General features: G+C 38.5%; 1 protein-coding gene across 1 annotated transcript in view; it reads right to left on the bottom strand.

Annotated features, from left to right (window-relative positions):
* Nucleotides 1–1,073: 1,073 nt before the first annotated feature.
* Nucleotides 1,074–20,121, bottom strand: part of TRHR (thyrotropin releasing hormone receptor) — a 45,092-nt gene continuing 26,044 nt past the window's right edge. Inside the window, exon 3 of the mRNA XM_045805786.2 lies at nt 1,074–8,593. Coding sequence (XP_045661742.1) covers nt 8,186–8,593 — 408 coding nt within the window. The 3' untranslated portion in view covers nt 1,074–8,185. The remainder of the gene's footprint in view (nt 8,594–20,121) is intronic.

The raw sequence follows: 20,121 nt of genomic DNA on the forward strand, positions 1-20,121 counted from the left end.
ATAAAATTCTTTCTTTTTATTAAATTCTTTAATAAACACGTTCATTTACATCCATGAATAGATATTTGTGGAGGATCCATTATAGGCCAGGCACTGTGCTAGTCACTGTGCTTTGCTAACTACAGTGAGCAAAAAACTTGTGCTCATTGATTTTTACAGCATATTCAGGAGTTCTGAGAAAGAGGAATATGCTACATTGTATGATCCCAATAAACTAATTACCTGGGGAATTGAGAAAACTTTACATAGGCTGAAAGTGCTATACATCATAATATAAGAACAAATACTTTGAAAGATAGATAGTGTTAGTGGTGGCAAGATTGCTTTATTCTTGAATAAAGAGGATGAATCCTCTCTTGTTCACTGAATGTTACAGTGCTTCAAGTATATTTTTAATTTTATTTTCCCCATGTTTTCCAAGTGTGAAAGAATGAGATCATTCAAGCAAAGCTTGAGATTTACTTAGGCAAACATTTTCTTTTACATGCCCAAACGAACTTTGTCAAATGGAGTCTGTTTACTAGAGCAGTGGCCCCAGGGACTAACTAAACCCACTTGCACACAGAGCCAGACCTTCTAGTCTATATATTTTTGCCTGTCTATTCCAGGTACATTGGAGATTACTTGGAATACAAGGTAATGGAGCAATCTGCTTTACAATAACACCCAAGTGTTTGAGTTTACTTTGCTACTGTTCAAAAAGGGACAGTTAGAGACATTTGAAAGAATTACATCTGTCTTACCCACACTTCAGCTTATTTAAGCGTCTTGGTTTTTGTCTTAACTAATGTCAACATTAAGTGAATTCATTATATATCAATGACATCACGAACGTGATGAGGTAGTTATATTTGTTCCACCCGGTTCGCATGAAATTTATTATTAAAAAGGGAAATGTCCATCTGTGTATTACTTATACTCGTCTCAACGAACAAACAAACCAACCCACAGTGGACCATGTTGAGTGCCTCTAGAGTAACACGAAACCTTCTAGGCAAGTGGTTTAGGGTTAAGTTACACCAAAAATTTAATAATTGGGAAGAAAAAGAAAGCCGAAGAGACAGGCCTTTCAGTTTGATTCTTTATTGCTCACAGTACACATATTGGAACAGACACACAGTTTCCCACAGCAGCGCATGTAATACTGCACTTTCTTACAGAAGAGTCTTTGTCCCACAAGGACACAACAGTTAATTCCCAAGTGATGAAGCAAGTCAGCATACAACTTTCTAAAACTGAGAGAAGGAAGCCAGTACACGCACAAGCACATCGTAAGCAACACGCACGTCTATGATGTTGTCAGAAGTAATCTGAAGCTAAGCACTAACATGCTTTTCAATTTTGTATTTAATCTTGAAGCTGAAGTTCATGAAGGGCCTAGGTCCCTGAGCTAGCTCTGATTTCTATGTTTAGCATAACTTGATAAATCCAGAGTTGTTAAGGACCCCTGAATAATACACACAGGTATAAATACTTTTAAGTATATTGTGACAATACAGAAACAAAGATATACATATATATATGTATACGAATATATTTTTTCGCTTGGAAAATCAAGACTATAAGAACACTTTCAGAATTATAACACCTATAAGACAAATCATGTAGTATATTTTCTATAGGTAATAAATGAAATTCACAAAGTTTAGAAAACAAACAAGCTGACCTGGAAGCTTTTTTACCCTTCATATTTATACTCAGAGTGTACCGGTGGAATATTTTCTCACTAAATATAAGTTGACTTCATTCACTTTTCCCTTACTTGGGTCTTTATTGGTGGTGGCAAATATTAAAGGACTTGCTGCCCTCCTTAATTAATCCCTCATGAAGTGGACATGCTTTGGATATCTATCCTTAATGTCCAGAGGCCTTCCTTAAGATTTATCGTGTCTCCCTGTCCCCTCTTATCGTATTTCTACCACATGTATTTTTTTTCCTTTAAATATCTAAATCAAATGTATCCTTGAAAGAAGTTCTACCTTTTCTCCAAAGTCCAGGTTCCACTAATGCTCCTTTTCCTCTGAAGCACTCAGTTATTTGTAGTCTGAAATCAAACAACTTGGTTTCCAATGATGTATTCTGTATTTCTTATGTTTCTCTGTTATTATGTTGTCACTAAATTATAATCTCCTGAGGGCAGGAACAATGTGTTAGTCTTTATTTTTCATTATTAAATTAGGAGAATTATTAAATTAGGACATGAAAGTGTTACTGAAATTTCAAGCATTGTGTATTTATAAGGGATAGTTCTGACAATGATCCAGTACTCTTAATGCAGTACCTTTCACTGAGCTGAAAACTGTTTACAAACAAACAGAAGACGCCTAAACAGAACTAGTTATCTTATTGTGAGGATAGATCTGCAGGCAAATTGGGCATCACCAGCAAATTTTAAAATATGTTCCTTAGTTTGGGATTGATTTGCTCATTAATTTAACACATACTTCGGGACATCACACAAGTTTAAATAATTTGTGGAAAACAAAGATGAAATAAGCTTACCCACAAGAGGTTTTCCACGTAGTTGCTTATCTAGAATTGTGCAGTAAATAAGAGCCTTAAAGGCTTTGCATGAGGGGCCAGGACTCAGCAGTTTTCAAGGTGTGGCCAGGGGACTACAGGCATCAAAATCACCTAATAAGGGAGAATCTCTTGGGGCAGGGCCGAATAAAGTGTATTTTAAGATAAGCTTCCAGGTCATTCTTCTGTGTACCAAAGTGGGGGTGGTTTATTATTACTGGAGCATTTAATGCCATTCCAGGAATCTAGAGAATGTTCTTATTGAATTCAGACATCTGGTTAGGTGGATTCTTATTCTGATACCATGTTGTATCTGTTTTTATTTTTTGGAAAGTCTCCATCTTTATCAGTATTAGTCCATACCATTCCTGAGAAAGTTCATACTTTCTCTTTGTTGCATGTCAAAGAACAGCCACGTGCACAAAAGGTAAGTCCATTATTCTGAGAGGAACAAAATAATCACGTAAGAGTGTTGCTTCGGAGCTCAAGTAAGTTGCGGGAGCTCTAGCTGACTCCACTGCTTATCCCATCCTTCTTTTATAATTTCCAAAGTACTTTCATTTCTATTATTCTAGTGGAGAGCCTGCAGCATGGACTTGACCCAGATGTTCCTCTATGAGGACATACAGGTGGTCATTATGTGAATTTGCTTTTTATTGGCCACAAAACTGTCTTTTGTTTTCTTCCTGAATCCAAATTTGACAGTTCCAACAATGCGCTGTCCCAGCTGTACCATTCCACTGAGCCCCTTTATTTTTCTAGACTGGATTTCTACAGCATAAATCAATCACCCCAGGTTGGATTTTCCACGAGTGCGTTTGTTGTAGAAGAATGTAAACAGGTCTAACAACATTGTATACAAACATTCACGGCAACTCTTTTCAAAAGAGATCTTTGAATATCAAAATTATTACCACCAAGATTTAGTTTATGTCAGCATCGCCCATTTGGTGCTAACCATCTCAGCAACAAAATTATTCCCTAGTGTGCAACTTTGTAAATGAGATTTTCTGCTGAGTGATTTGAGATTATACTTACAGACCGAACATATACACAAAAATATTACAGGGCCTTATCTGACCTTTTTTCTCCTGTGTAATCAATGAAATTAATAATTAAGTTAATTGATATTTCTAATTATAGTTCATAAAATAGAATCACAATACACAAATTATCTTAACAATTGCTTCTTTAAAACATTTCTGACACCTCTAATTTGTATTCTAAATATTGCCAACAGTTATATCTTGAAATGATATCACATTGGTTTTTGTTTTTCCTCATCGGACTGTGAGATCCTTAAGAATGGGAAGAGTCTTTTGTTCCCATAAACACATATCTGCAGTTTTTCACATAGGAGGTGTTCTATTGGCTTCTCACTGAAGCTCTGAGATACAAAACCTCTGCTTGGTTCTGTGAGGAAAGAGTCACATTGAGTGGCTCAACTCTACACCTGAGCCCCACCATGAAAATGGGACTTAAACAGAAATGTCAGAAGCATCCATTTTTCCATACTTGAAACACGATTTTATGAAAACATGAAAGTGTTCAGAACAACAAAATATTTTCTTACATATAAATATATTTGAAAGAATATTTACATTTTTCCTTAAGATTGTTCGTGTCCAGGTTTAGTCTTGAATGAAGTCAGGTGAAATTGCCTGCTCTAAGGAAAGCCATGTTTTAGGAGAGATAAGAGTTTGGTAGGGAGAAGGAGCAGTGGAGGGGAGGAGGGGAAGAGAGAAAAATGTATTTGTTATTACGGAGCTCTGTAAGACTTCTTCATGAGTGTTATTGTAAATACTTACATTCCTCCAGCCAAATCTTGGTAGACAACTAAAGATAAACAGAAAACAAATTGCTAGAGATTCTCATCCTCTGCTTCTTCCAAGAGAAATGAGTTGAAAAAAATTTTCTTTGAACCTGGGACTGAGCAGTTGTTTCTGGATACTCTTTCACACCTAGTTTCCTTACTCCATGTACAAATATTCCAACCCCTTCATGAGTTGTAGTTGAGAGGCAAAAACAATGTCTAATATAGAATTTATAGAAGTCACAGAATCATGGGTAGACTATTTAAAATCTCCTTTTCCGGGGCGCCTGAGTAGCGCAGTCGTTAAAGCGTCTGCCTTCGGCTCAGGGCGTGATCCCGGCGTACCGGGATCGAGTCCCACATCAGGCTCCTCCACTATGAGCCTGCTTCTTCCTCTCCCACTCCCCCTGCTGTGTTCCCTCTCTCGCTGGCTGTCTTTCTGTCACTCTGTCACATAAATAAATAAAATCTTTAAAAAAATAAAAAATAAAATCTCCTTTTCCTCCCAAAAGTTAATATTGTCTCTCTTTTATCAAGTTTACAGATTTAACATAGTTTAGAATGATGTAACTCTTTTAATCTTTAAGAGCAGACCAAAATTATATGGGCCCAGCTTTCCGAAGACACACTGTCCTTAGTATCCAACACATTTTCCTGAAAATGATACAATTAAAGTTTAAGATTCAGTCACACTAAACCTTATGGATAGAATTTTCCTTTTACTTTACTAGTTATTTAGCTCAAACCAGCCATTTGTTTTGAAATATCTTTCAAAGTGTATTGTTCTGTGCACTCAGCTTGTTTAAGAATGAATATGGCTTGGACTTTTCTCATTTCTCTTCAGCATCTTTGTGTTGAAGTGAAGTTCTAGAAATACACTCACAATATTGACGAAAGAAGTCTTAAGAGGTAATTTACATTTGCTTGTTTTATTTGTGATCTGTGACCTTTACCTAATTACCTCAGGTGCAAGATCTAACCAAAGACACTCAGCAATTAATGAAATTGGAAGTAATAAAGTAACCCAAGGGATTTTATTAAGGGAGGCCCTTAATAATATTGCTCTTCTCCATCAGCAATTTTTTCAAGTTCTTTATTTTTCATTTGATGGTGTATTAAGTTTTGATGATTTAAGGAAATAATACTTTGTGATTTAGTACACTGTGATAAAGAATACTTTAGAAAGTCATATCTCTTCTGTGTAAACCCAGCTATCTATCGGACATGGCATGGGAACATTTAATTTCATAGTGGCATTTGTTTTAGAGTTGAAACACTATGAACTCTTGGATTTCTCATGTGTTCTAAAACTAACAGGTTATTAGCAAATAGCTCTTTAAAAGTGGAAATGGAAAAACTGAACCCCTGAATTAAATTTCCAATGGTAAGAAGAGTATATTGTGTTTCATGTATAACATGTAAAATTAATTGTAATTTTTTTCAACATCTAGTATTACTACAGCAAAATATTTATGATTTTTAGTTATTTAGCCCATCCGGTCACAAGTTGTCATCAGCATGCTGGCTTAAAAAAAGAGAAACAAAAAAGAAAGATGTATTTTCTCTTCTTCACTATCTACACAATTTAGAGAAGCTGCATTGATCCCTGATCCCTGGTTTTATCATCAGAGAAATCCCAGCTGTAGTGAGACCGTGATGAAGATGATGCGGTTTAAGTACCTACTGGCAAGCCTGAGACAGAGTAGATGCTCAATGATACCAGCTCCTTCCCTTAATGAAAAAGCTAATAGCCCCCAGTCCCCTCTGTCAAGCAATGTGTGCACGTGTGTGTGTATGTTTGTATGCAGCTGCACACGAGCCTGTGTGATTTGGGGTGAGGTCCCTCTGGGGCTTCTATCCATATGATTCCAAGATTAATATTTAATCCAGGATGAAAAGTCAGGTACAATAGATTTCTTGGTGTCATGCAGATGGACATTTAGTGTATTTCCCATAAACATTTGCTTGCATTTGTTGACTGATACAGTGACAGGATAAGAATATCTTCCTGGAGTAGATGAGGCCAGTTTTCTCAAAAGCATGTTCAGGTCTGATGTTCTGGATGGCAGAGTCTCCACACAGCAGCATCTTAAAACTGAAGTTTCCAAAATAGAAATGAAGTAATCTTCATAAAGAAGGTGGGGAGGGGTAGCTGTCATATGTGATTAGGTTTCCAAAAAATCCATGAAATAGGAAAATAGGCTGGAGAGGACAAATGCCAGTACCCAGTGCTTTCAGACCCCATCCTTAAAAATGAGCTATTATTGAACCATCACCAAGGAGATACACTTGGAGATACTGATTGGCCGAATCCCAGTAGGTGAGCCATCTGGAAGGGATTAAATTGGACCTTGACCCTATGTCTTGGGCAAATTCACATTCATACCCTTCTCATAATCACTGCAATAGAATAACAGGTATAAGTTATACATAATAAAGATATTAGTGATGAGATGAAGTCAGTTTTAGCTCTATTGAAAGTAAAGCCAACAGAATTCTGCATTTCTTTGACTTAGAATTTGTAAACAAACTATCGCTAGTATTAAAAACAAAACAAAACAAAAAAACCCAAACCTGCAAATGACAAGCAGGCAGGAAGGAAAGGCAGTTGCAGACAAGTTAGAAATGCACAGACTACAGTGCTCCGTGGGGAGTCTTCATCCGGAAGTGTAATAGTCAGACTTTGGCTGACTTAGAAGAGCAACTAAGCTTTTGAGAATGTTTCAGACTTTTAAAGCTAGATTCACTAGAAGGATTCACTTGACACGGCTCAGTAGTTTTTACACAAGAATGCTCAAGAAGGATTTTCTTCCTTAAAAATTTTAGAGAAAAAGTGAAGCCTTATTTAAATACTGGGTCTTGTCTTGGCTCCACTTTTCAATAATTACTTACATGTTAGTTTGTATCTTCATAGTTATTTAATCTGGTATTTCTCCTGTCTCACCCATCATTTAGGAGACTCGAAGAGTTGGTTAAGAGCTGGATTCATCTAAAAATCAAATCTACATGTCTTCTCAACTTGTAATTCTCGCTATTTGGAGGTTCGTTTTACATTAGAGTTGAAAGATGACATCTATTTTGTAAGACATAAAAATTATCTCAGGGGATGAAAGGTGCAGCCAAGTGAATATAGTCGCTGACGTTGTAACAGCGTTGCACGGTGACAGATGGCAGCTACGCTTGTGGGGAGCCCAGCATGCTGTATACAGCTGTCAAATCACTACGTTGTACGCCTGGAACTAATGTCTCAACTGTGTGCCAACCACACTTGAATTAAAAAAATCATCTCAGAATTTTATAAGGGTTATGATATTTGTTTCTGTTTTTCATATAGTGACTCTATTTGAAATCTTATTTTTACTCAAAAAATATTTTTTTTCTATTTTTCCCTGTGTGAAATAGCACTATACTGTGTTAACATGAAATGCTAAATGCAAACATTTAAACATTTACACGTTGCCAAATTACCAAATGTACCAACAATTTGGGGGAGTTTGAGATATTACATTTACTATGAAAAATGTTATATCAATGTCTAGATTTTATCTAAACTTCACAGCCCCAGAAAATATAGTGACTTTCTCAGATTAAATGGAAAGAGCTACACGTTCAGTTTCTATCATTTGGCTCTTTCACAATCTGCTCCATTTTGGGGGAAACATTTTTGTGATACTAGAAGGAAAATATGAATCATTCTTATGCGTTAAAGGATCTTGGGCCAGGATTTATTACAGCATTGGCAAAGGCTTTATCTGCCCTGTCTCCATGGACGAGTATTGGCTGTTTCCTCTCCGGGTGATAACGGCACAGACTCTCATTTACTCTGTGGTCCGTTTTCTTCTCGTTCATGAATCAGCTTTGGCTAAAGGTTATTTCAGAAGCCAAGCAGGTATCCTCAAAAGATACTTTCGTGGCAGATAAGTAAGTGTCAGTGACAGTGATATCATCAAGCTCGGTGCTGAAATGATCGGACTCCTTGATGACACTGTAGTTTAGGGCCACACTGTAGTTAGCGGGTTTCTCCACTGGCTTCTGCTTACAGTTGCAGAGCTTTCTGAAGGCTGCACGGAATTTCTGGGACATGAGGTTGTAAATCACCGGGTTGATGGCACTGTTGAGATAAATGCAAATTCTGCAAAAGAGCAAGAACCAATTTTCTTGGAAAGGGCTGGAGAGAAACGAGTTGACAACCACAAGAGTCCTGTAGGGCATCCATAAAAGGGCAAACAGAATTACAACCACTGCCAGCATCTTGGTGACCTATGGAGAAATAAAGAGAAATGCAGTGCAAACACAAATGAAAAAACAAACAAACAAATGAAAATAAAATACCCCCCCCCCCAAGTCCTGCCAACCATTAGTTCCTGAGATGCCGTCTGAGACAAGGACTTAATTCAGGCAGTTCATTTGTGATATCAACCCGGGAAGCAGGATTAGGGTAAAAGAGAGGGTGTGATAGAAGAAAAGCTAAGATAGGGTGTATACTTGCATTGGCTCCCCCTGTGGGCAACTGTGGATCAAGTAATGCATTTCAGGGTTATCTGTCCAGGGAAAGAGAGGCCGGGGCATCTATCCGCTGGCCGCCAATCTCCCCTTCGTTGAGGAGTGCCCTAGGGGCTTTAACTGGCCCACACCTCCAGGATTCTCCCCCACTGGGAACTCATGGGGACTTTAGAAAGAACCTTGAGGCAGAGAAGACAGACAGTTAGGGGACAGTGGATACCAGAAGCAGGATGTTTTCTGCAAGCAGGAACCATCCACTGTAGCGATGGCTGAAATCAGAGACCAGCTAAGAGAATGTGACGCAGGCCACCAAAAATGGCTGTGACAAGTGTTAGGAGACCTAGGGCCTAATCCCATCTTTCCTTACCTTATATGTGGCCCTGAGAAATGATCTTAACCTATTTATAGCTTGTCTGTGAAATGGAGCCGATATTGCTCCCCTAAATCAAATGAGGTAACATAATAGTTTGAAAAGGATAAAATGTCTTTTAAAAAAGCCAATGGTTATTGAATGTCTGCTATGCTCCAGACACTAGACTAGCTGCTTTACATATGTTATCACATTTAAGAGGCCGAAAATCCTCCAAAATAGGTATTGCATCTTCCAGTTTTCAAATTAGAAAATGAAGTGTAGGTGCTGGTAAGTACTTCGGCGGAAGTGGTGGAGCCTTAGTGTCGGGGTTGGAATCCAAGTCAGCCTGGACCCAAAGCCTTGCCCTTCCCACTGGGCAGCTTTCCTTCAGGGTTAAGGGAGATGCAGGACAGAGAAAACAAAGTTTGAAATTTTACATAGAGCTGACCTTCCTCCTAGGAACAAGCAATGCACAGGAGCTAGGACAATGCGTAGGAGGAGGTTAATATCCCAGATTGCCCAGGGACAAGATTAGCCAAGAGCGTGGTTTAGCAGATTCTGGAGATTGACCTGGGCTCAGAGTTCAAGCATTTGGTTTTGTCCATGTTAAGTGGTTTTAGGACCTTAATGAAGTCATTCACCTGTACCTCCTTTTCTACATCTGAAAATATGCCTGATCGTACTGTTCATTTACTTCATAGAGATATTGAGAAAATAAAATTTAAAAATAATGAACATGATAAGGGCTTTGAAACTCTAAAGCACTATGGAAATATTACCCTTTGATTAATGACAATATAAAGAGACCGTAATGTTTCAGTTCTATGAAGGACATACTAAAATTGTAGCAGTGGTTATCTTAAGGTAGAGAAGATAATCATTGATTGCTTTTCTTCAAAAGCAACACTTTATACATTTTAAAATAAGTTTTCAGGAGAGCCTGGCTGGCTCGGTCAGGGGAGGATGTGACTCTTGGTCTTGGGGTCATAAGTGCAAGCCCCATGTTGGGTGTAGAGATTACTTGAAAATAAATCTTTAAAAATAAATAAATAAAATAAAATAAATTTTCAGTTATCTTTCGTCTCACAGACTTTGAGAAATTTCAGCTTCCTTGGCCCAGACTTTCTAGATGTTCTAAACTTGAAATCTACCCAAAAATGGAAGGAACAGATTCTCCCCCCCAACCCCGCCCCCTCTCGTCCTTTTGACCTTCCAGCTGTTTTCCTGAAGATAGTACTAGCAGCCTCTAGCTTGCTGGCATTTGAGAGAGGGCTGTTTAAAGGTCATTAGTGTAGAAAAAAGATTCTACATCTAGACACGTGCTCTGTCATCAGGACCTACTATAAATTACCGCCCAACCTTGTACCTAATCCTGGTAATAGAATCTGTCTTGATCTCCCATGTTGGAAAACCTCCCCTTTCTCCCGAGCACTTTTAGTCTCCTGATCCTGGGGCTCTGTCTTGCTCTTAGCTGTGTCTTCTCCACCTCCATAGGAAGTCCCCTGCATCCTACATGGTGGGAGTAATGCCACTTTCTTGTCGTGATTCTTCCTGGAGCTATAGTAATTGCCTCTTCCCTTGGCTCTCCAAATACTTGCTGTAAGACATTTCATCTGTGGGCAAAGTAGCCTTTGTCCTTTTTTATTTTTATTTTTTTTTAACCATTACTATCTCTTTTTGAACAACTCCTACTACTTCCTTGCAGTGCCACGTATGAGCTATCCACCTACTCTCAAGTTACCGTTTCCCTCCCTTCTAGGGCCATTTTAGCCCTTTCCTGAAGCTCTCCCTGTCCTCCAAGAATGTGCCCCAAGTCCCCTGTTCTGCCTCACTCACTGTTGCCTGAGCTTCTCTTCGGACTCAGTGCATGGAGGGTAGTTACACTTCATATTCTGCTCACTGGGGATAGAGAAGTTGTTCTCTGTGAGAAGGTATAGTTTTCACATCAGTTCATATAAGACCAGGTAAAATATTATTCCAGAGATTCTGACTTCTTTCAGAGATAAGAAGGATACTCAGTCAAGAGGTTAGCTAAAGCCTATTTTTTTTCTGAGCAGACTTTTAAGATTATGAGTAAATACTTTAATTGGTCCTAGGAAATCAAAGACTTAATTCTGTGATAAATATTCTGAGTTTGGAAGGAGCTATAGTAATTACCATGTTATCATCATCCTCACTCACATCCCTGCCTTTGTCTCCTGTCTAGTGCTCCGGGTTCTCTGACATCAGGTCACTGCTTCGCCCCTGCCAACATCCTCCCACCCCTTGCCAAGGACAAAGCACCCTATATTTGAAGCTCTGCTTGCTACACAATGAGATTGCTACCATCACATTTGAGTTCTTTATGATGGTTTGTCATAAAGATATGTAAACATTGTCTTTAATGCTTATAACAACTCCATGTGTAAGCTAGTATTCGCTCATTTGCATATGGGGAAATTGGGGTTTACAGAATGTATGTGATTTGTCGAAAGACGCATGAGTAGTTAGTGACAAAGCTGTGATTCAACCTAAGCTACGTAAGCCAAAGCCCACGCTCTTTCCTTTATCCTTTGCTCTTTCTCTCTATGAAAGTCTTTTGCAGTTCCAATTTCTTTTCTTTTTTTTTTTTTTTAAAGATTTTATTTATTTATTCGACAGAGACAGAGACAGCCAGCGAGAGAGGGAACACAAGCAGGGGGAGTGGGAGAGGAAGAAGCAGGCTCATAGTGGAGGAGCCTGACGTGGGGCTCGATCCCATAACGCCGGGATCACGCCCTGAGCCGAAGGCAGACGCTTAACCGCTGTGCCACCCAGGCGCCCCTGCAATTCCAATTTCTACTGTGTTATCCCCGTCGTGGTCACTTAAACATTTAACTTCTTGTAAGCATAAATCCAACATATGTATTGCTGCTAAATTTCCAAACTTAAAGTTTGAATTTCATCTGTCTTTGTGTTTTTCTCTACAATTATCAGGTGAAGCATCGAACCCACACTTAATACCTACCTACCTCTTTTCACTTAATGTCAGTGAGGAAGCATTGTCTTTAAGAAAAGCCACATGTTTCAAGGTTAATATCTCTGCCATGTACTTCCACAGCTCCTCCAGGCAAACTTTGACATCACTACCAAAACTTTTTATTGCAATGATCTATATTTGTCCATCTCTCTAATACATGGTAAGCTTCTTCAGGGGATGGGTAAATTTATTAACTTCTTTGTCCTCAGGGATTTAGTATAGTGTGTGACATAAGATAGCCCCAGGAAATATTGAATAAATTTAGGCATGGAGAAAAACTTATTTCAATATATGTAGCCATGATCTTTTCTAGATTTTAATACTCCAAAATTTTGTTAGAGGATTTTTGCAAACATTTTATCTTTTAACATTACAAAATCTCTTTTAAGTGAAGATTCGTTAATTAATAAAGTGAGTCCTTAATACATTGCAACTTTTTGTTGAAATAAATATACTTTTAAAATTTAAGGAAGCATGGAGTAAAACAAATATAATGATGTTTCTAAAATTGACCAAGTGGAAAATACATCTCCAGTGGGATAATACAGAATACATTTAATCCCACTCATAATTATTTTTAGTTAATTCCCAATATCTTTGATTGAGTTTAATGACTTTCTGAAATATTCACAAGTTTTTAGTGTATCCATAGCTTGGATTTTTTTTTTTAAGATTTTATTTATTTATATGACAGAGAGAGAGAGACAGCGAGAGAGGGAACACAAGCAGGGGCAGAGGGAGAGGGAGAAGCAGGCTTCCCACTGCGCAGGAAGCCCAATGCGGGGCTCGATCCCAGGACCCTGGGATCATGACCTGAGCTAAAGGCAGATGCTTAACAACTGAGCCACCCAGGTGCCCCCCATAGCTTGGATTTTAATAGCTTTTATTCAATATAGAAGCAAGTACCTAGAAAAATAATGTTCTAGAGATCATCTTTCATACACTGTTGTTGAAGTTTTAGTTCTGTTGCTATTCCTTATCCCAAATAAAGTGACAAAGATGCAAATCTGAAAATATCTCTGGGCCATTGTTTTTAAGCATTGACAATTTTGCTAGGGCAATGCCTCAGATATGTGATGAGATGAAAGATGGCTTCTTTACAAGCCTCTGTACCAGGATGTAAAGTTCCCTGAGAAACAGTATGACACAATCTTCAGGGGAAAATGATCTTATAATATATTTTGATTGGGAAGAAATTTATCCATTCATTTAGGAGATTCATTTGCATCCCTCCTATGTACAGTCAGCGTCCTGGCTCTTGAGGATTCGACAACGATCCAGAGAGACATTGCCAATGGCTTCATGTATCTTATAACCTGATGGGTAGTTATAATACATTGTGATGAATTCAAAGACAGAGAAACTTTTTATTCTATGAGAGCACCTGATCTGGACATGAGGTCAAGGCGTGGTTCGTGAGGGCTTTCTGGTCTCAGTGACGTTTAAGCCAAAATCTGGAGGTAAAGAGAGGCAGGAAAAGTGTTCCTGCAGAGACTGGCTGTGTGTGGCAGTCTGGAGGCATGAGATAGTGAGGCCTGTCATGGGGACCAGAAGTAATTTAGTATGCAAGTTCTGGGGTGCCTGGGTGGTGCAGTCCGTTGAGCGGCCAACTCTTGGTTTCAGCCCAGGTCTGATCTCAGGGTCATGAGATGGAGCTCCATGTTGGGCTCTGTGCTCCGTACTGAGTCGGCTTCAGATTCTCTCTCCCTCTGCCCCTCTTGCTTGTGCTCTCTCTCTCTCTCAAGTAAATAAATAAATCTTTTAAAAAATTTAGTATGCAAGTTCCAATTGTAGATCATGTGAATAGGTGGAGCTCTATCTCTTTCTCTAGGAAGCTTGTGGAGGCCATTACCAAAGTCATCATTTTTATCTGATGAGGTGATGCTTGGCCTTCCATTGCTAGGACAGAGGGAGAGATGTGGCTGTCAAAGGAGATACAGTGTTGAGTTCTGAAAATGTCAGCTCCATGAAGCCATTTTAGTAATAAGGAGGTAGGCAGCCACTTTGGCACAGCATAGTGAGGACAAGAAATGAGGCTGATTAAATTGATTAAATTTAATCAATTGATTAAAAAATAGTGTTGAGAGAGAGAGATTGCATACAGAGATGGTTGAGGAGAAGAGCAGGACGGGAACAGGAGGAGCTAAGCAAGGGCCTCTGTCCTTGACCACTGTGGGGAAGGGTTATCTTTCTCACGAGGGTTATCTGAAATCAGCCTTACATTACATATTTTACTCTTCATTATATTTAATTATGTGGAATAGTGGTGTATAGCTCTTATAAGAGTTTGGATTCAGTCCTTCTAAACACACCATTTTGTAATCATTATAAAACCTCTAGATAAAGACCCTACTAGGGATTTTTTTTCTTCCTTTTTTTTTTTTTTTTTAATGTGCACTGGACAGATTTCTATCTTCTGATTGTGAAAGTTGAGATTATGGTTCCTTCGGGGGCACTAGTTCAGCGTGGCATGTATGTGCTGCATGTGAAAAACCAGGCTAGTTAAGTTCTCTATTTCAGCCTGCTGAGGATCCTTGTATTGCTAACTACTATCCCTATTACTAGTACTACAACTTTTACTACAAGTTCTAAAACTATTAACTAACGTTTGTACATTGCTTTTTTAAAAAGGGTTAGATTTATGGAAAAGTTGCAAACATAATACAGAGTCTCCAGATACTTCACACTGAAGTCCCCCTATTACTAATACCTCATATTGGTGTGGTGCATTTGTCACAATTAACAAACCGATAATGATGCTTTTTCTATGGAGTTAGTTAACTTCATACTTTATTCAAATTTCATTAGTTTTTTTTCTGGTGCACTTTTTCTGCTCCAGGATCTTATCCGGGATACTGTGTTATATTTAGTCATCACATTTCCTTAGGTTCCTCTGGGAAGTGGCAGTTTCTCTAACTTTCCATAATTTTAATGGCCTTGATGGTTTTGAGGAGTACCAGTTAGGTGTTTTATAGACTATCCCTCAAGCTGAGCTTGGCTGCTATTTTTCTCATGCTTAGAATGAAGTGATAGATTTGGGGGAGGAAGGCCGCAGAGGTGAACTGCCATTCTCAACACAATATATCAAGAGTACATGTTATCAACTTGACTTATGACTAATGTTAACCTCATACATTGCTTTATTGAGATATAATATACATATAATTACATTCACCCACTTTGAGTGTATAATTCAAGAGTTTTTAGTATATTCCCAGAGCTGTGCAACCATTACCACACTCTAATTTTCGAACATCTTCATCATCCTGAAAAGAAACCCCATTCCCATTAGAAGTCACGCCCACCTTCCCCAGGCCTAGGTTGCTGTCGGCAGCCGCTAATATATTTATGGGCCCATGGATTTGCCTATTCTGAACATCTCATATGGGCGGACTTAATTTTTTGTAGTATGACTGGCTTCTGTCACTTAGCAAACGTTTTAAGTTTCATCCCTATCGGGGTATGTATCAGTTCTTCACTTCTTTTTATTGCTGAATAATATTCCACCCTATGTATATGCCACATTTTATTTACCCATTCATGAGGATGGTTTGCACTTTTTTTTTTTTAAAGATTTTATTTATTCATTTATGTGACAGAGAGACAGCCAGCAAGAGAGGGAACACAAGCAGGGGGAGTGGGAGAGGAAGAAGCAGGCTCACAGCGGAGGAGCCCGATGTGGGACTCGATCCCGCTACGCCGGGATCATGCCCTGAGCCGAAGGCAGACGCTTTAACGACTGCGCTACCCAGGCGCCCCTGCACTTTTTGTCTGTAATGAATAATACTGCTATGAACATTCGTGTACAAGTTTTTATGCGCATTTATGTTTTTATTTTCCTGGGGTGTATACTTGGGAATGGAGCCGCTGGGTTCTATATTGTTTTTTAAGTTGTAACTCATTCAGGAATGTTAAACATTTAATAATTGAAACAATTCCAAGAGATAATCATTAATATAATACCTAGCGAAAAATACTAATTGATATGACAGATACATTAGGACTCAAAAAAGATATAGAATAAAGACGAATCTAAAACAGTTGGGATGTAGTCTTAGGCTGCTTTTGAAAATTGGAGAACAACTGCAAGACAGAAAAGCACGAGAGGAAATGGGTATTTTTGGAGAAATTCATTATTTATTTATATTAATAAAAACTTTCATTTGTCAGGCTAGCCTGTTTGGAGTGGGTTCAAGAGGAGGTGGGAGAAGTAGTAGTGACTATAAACGTTTTTTAAAGAGTTTTGCTAGAAAAGAGACTGGTAAAACAGAAGAGTTGTAAGAGGGAGCTGCAGAGTCCATTTATTTTTTTCAAAAATGGAAGATATTATATCTTTGTTTGCTTGGGGAGCAATTCCACAGAGAGGAGAAATTTGTGATCCAGGAGAGAGAGAAAGAAAGAGAATTGGAAAAACTGTGTTCTTGAATAGGGAATAGCATGGAGTACACAAGTGGTAAGGTTGGCCTCTTCTCAGTCGTATACACAAAAACCACTTTTTCAATATGTTCCCCTTTTTCTTATCCACACTTGATCTAAGATACCAAGATAATGCAGGAGAAAATTTCACCTTTCTTGTCAATACCCTGAATCTTGAATGGAGTCCTAATAGCAGCTATTGTTTAATTCCTTGGTGTTAACAAAGTACTTTCATTGTCATCAAGCCATTTTGCATTTATATCCCTATGAAATCTGTAGGACAGGTGTGATTGTTCCCATTTCATTGATGAGGGATGGAAACTGAGCTCAGAGAAGCAGAGAAACAAGGTCATACATGTCATATATACAAATAAGCAGCAAAGCTAGTTATGGGATTAAAGTCTTTTGATACTACAACTAGTTTTCTTTCTAGATAATTACAGAAATCAACATATATACTGAGTCGAAGACTTCTAATTGTTGTAAATAATGTTTATGAAAAACTTGGAAAGGCTAATATTGTTGGCAGGAATCGTCGGTAGTCCTGGGATTACGTGTGTTTTTTTGCCCCAAATCAGAGTGCTACATTTAGAAAGTACTGATTAGGGAGAAGAAAGTTGTCATAACAAGGCAGATAGGGATCCTTCACACCAATTTATTTCCTAGGGAAAAAAAAAAAAAAAACAATAAAATTTAAAATGCAAAAGTAATAAAATGGAATCAAAAATAAAATGGGAACGTCTATTTCTGGGGTCACAGTCCAATTAGTAGCATGTCATTTGTGAGGATCTGGTTACATGGGATTTGGGGATATTTTGATTAATTATCAGAGATTGGTTTATTAGTCTCTCCAGGAAGTCATAGGAGTTGATTGATACCTCAGTTCTCTGGAAGACTTAGTTGGAATTCCTGTGTTGATTCAGAAAACAATTCTGACTTTTGATTTTATGTATGATTGAGAAAAGATTCTGTGCGTGGTTGTGGGTCTTGCTATCATCTAGACATTCTTCCTTGGGAGAGAAAGGCCACGGCATACTGCTGTATGTCAGTGAAGGGCAAAGTCCGGTGAGCATGGAAGAAAGAGGTGGAATTGCTGTGTAGAATCTTGGTTTCGCAATCCCTCTCTGACCCTGAACACATTGGGCAGATCACATGACTTTCATCTGAACCTCGTTTTCCAGCATCAGTAAATGTATAATCTATATTTCTCCCAAAAGTCTCTCCAGTTCCAACATTCTAAGAAAATCTAACTTCTATGTTACTCATGGTAACACAATATTCAGACACGCTTGTGATCGTTTTCACATAACTGGATTTTGTTATGCGGGGATTGTAAGGCCAGGCAAAGGGAAATAGTACCTGGAGCATACGTCTCCCTCAAGGTGCTGATGAACTACAGGAATATGTTCACTTCCTGATAGCAGTGATTGTCGGTAATCATCTTAACTGCTGTGTTCACAGGGAGGATGCAGGTTCCTGAAGTGCTGAAGAAATTACTAGAATTCATTTTAACTTCCTGTAGCTAATTAAGGACATGGTGCCTCTCTAGACCCAGAACCCCGGCTTCCCTAACCTTTTATTGTTTTCCCTTTTCAAGTTTATTATAACTGAAATATTGTTGAAGAACTTGAGTCATTGAGATGTATTGCTGCATCACCTTGAGAAGAAAACGAATAACTGAATCCTCTTTTAGGAGTACTGTCAATTTAAAGACTGCATCTATAGAAGTTTCCAAAGGAATGCTGAAATAAAAATTATTTAATAACAGGTACCAGGCAGGGTCCAGTCAAACATTTGGTGGAAATTCAGTGGCAGAATATAAAGATTGCAGGGCAATCTTAACTACTGTGGAAAAGCTTTCTTAAAACTAAAAAGGCAAAGCCATGTAACAGGAGATGACAGCCGTATCGATAACCGGTGTTGGAAGACTATTTACCAACTTTATAATGAATGATCTTTAAGAGCGTCAGTAGCAGGTAACTTTAATTTGTGGATCATAGGCTCTTTACTTGTTTCGGATCCTTCATTGTATAACACCACAGTTCTGTTTTTGGCTTCATGACCGAGTAAATCAACAACAGACTCTTATTGGCTCTCTAGTACACAAATGGTTGGGAGAAGTCCTTAGTAACCGTGCCTGCCACATAGTAAGTGCTCAGTGAACATCTGAATTACTGCTGAGTAAATATTTATTTTTTACAAATGTTAAAATATAATTGTGGAGCTGTGTGTAGGTTTAGGACTCTTTAAATTAGCAAAGTGTTCTAGTTCTTGTATTTCTGCCCGGAATATTCCCAATTTCTAAAGTGTACTTCCTTCTGGAAACATTCTCTTGGTTAATGAATACAAAACAGTTAGCTTTATATTCCAATGCCGTTCTTTGAAGAGTAACAATACGTTCTGTGTTTGGATCCTGTCCATGTTCTCCTGCACTGCTGTATTTTAACAAAGTGTTCTGTTACTGGGAATATTTTGCTCTCGGATGGCCTTCAGCAAAGTGATCAATGACCCTTTGCATTTTGTTACATTAATTGAGCTGGGTGAAGAATAAACTTGAGGAGACAATTATATGAATCTGAATTTAGGTAAGCTTCTACACTGATTGGGAGCTCTGGGATTTTCCTCTTCCAGATGGGTTCTTCTTTGTTTTGACTTAGAGTCTGGCAATGCAGTTTTTAAAAGACAGTTATAATCAATGGGGGGTGCTTCATACTATGGAGTGAGATCATTGGTGGGGTTTAAAAATTGAATAATGGGGCCACCAAAGGGCTTGGAATCAACTCAAAGTCAGTTAAAGTCAAATAAAAGTGAATAAGTTCCGAGTGGTGATTCATGGTGGGGAGATCATGGACTGTCAAATCCTGCCTTGTGGATTACGTATAGATTTCTTGGCAAGAAGCCACCCAGGGATGCTAATACATGGGTTCTTGACTCCACCTGTCAAGTACTATATCTAAATATGCCGTTAAGAACTTAGAGCCATTCCGGCTAGAATTACAGAGTATTTTCTGGACTCCATTCTGATTAAAAGTGTCCATGAAAATAGTAGCAGAGATTCACAATAGGGAAATTTTGGTTATATTTGGTGACATTTGAGGAAGAAGTAGGGGTTAAGGGAAAAGGAGGGATTAAGGAAATAAATGGTGATACAAGATTTTTAAGTATAAATTTGTAAGTGTGGTGCATCCAGTGAAATTGTAAAAAAAAAAAAAAAAAAAAGTCTCCACAATTGTAGAGGTGCTGGGAAAGCGAATTTGTCGAGCAGAGCAGTTTTCTTAGCGAGACATTTGTGGGGACAGGAAATTGGGCTCTATTTCCCAGGGTGGGCTGTATGTGCCTGGGCGGTCATGAGCTGGCACTGCCCTTGGTAAGACTCCTGAGCACAGCTGAGAGGTGGAGTTGCAGAAGGACGTGTTTCCATATAGAACACCATGTGACCCGTCCTCCGTGACACCCCCAGATGCTTTCCTAAGCATCACCAAACACCAAGTGTGAGGACACTTATGGGAAACAGAGAGA

The sequence above is a fragment of the Ursus americanus genome, chromosome 9 (genome assembly GCF_024610735.1).
Source record: "Ursus americanus isolate L20-20 chromosome 9, mUrsAme1.1.p, whole genome shotgun sequence".
NCBI lineage: Eukaryota > Metazoa > Chordata > Mammalia > Carnivora > Ursidae > Ursus > Ursus americanus.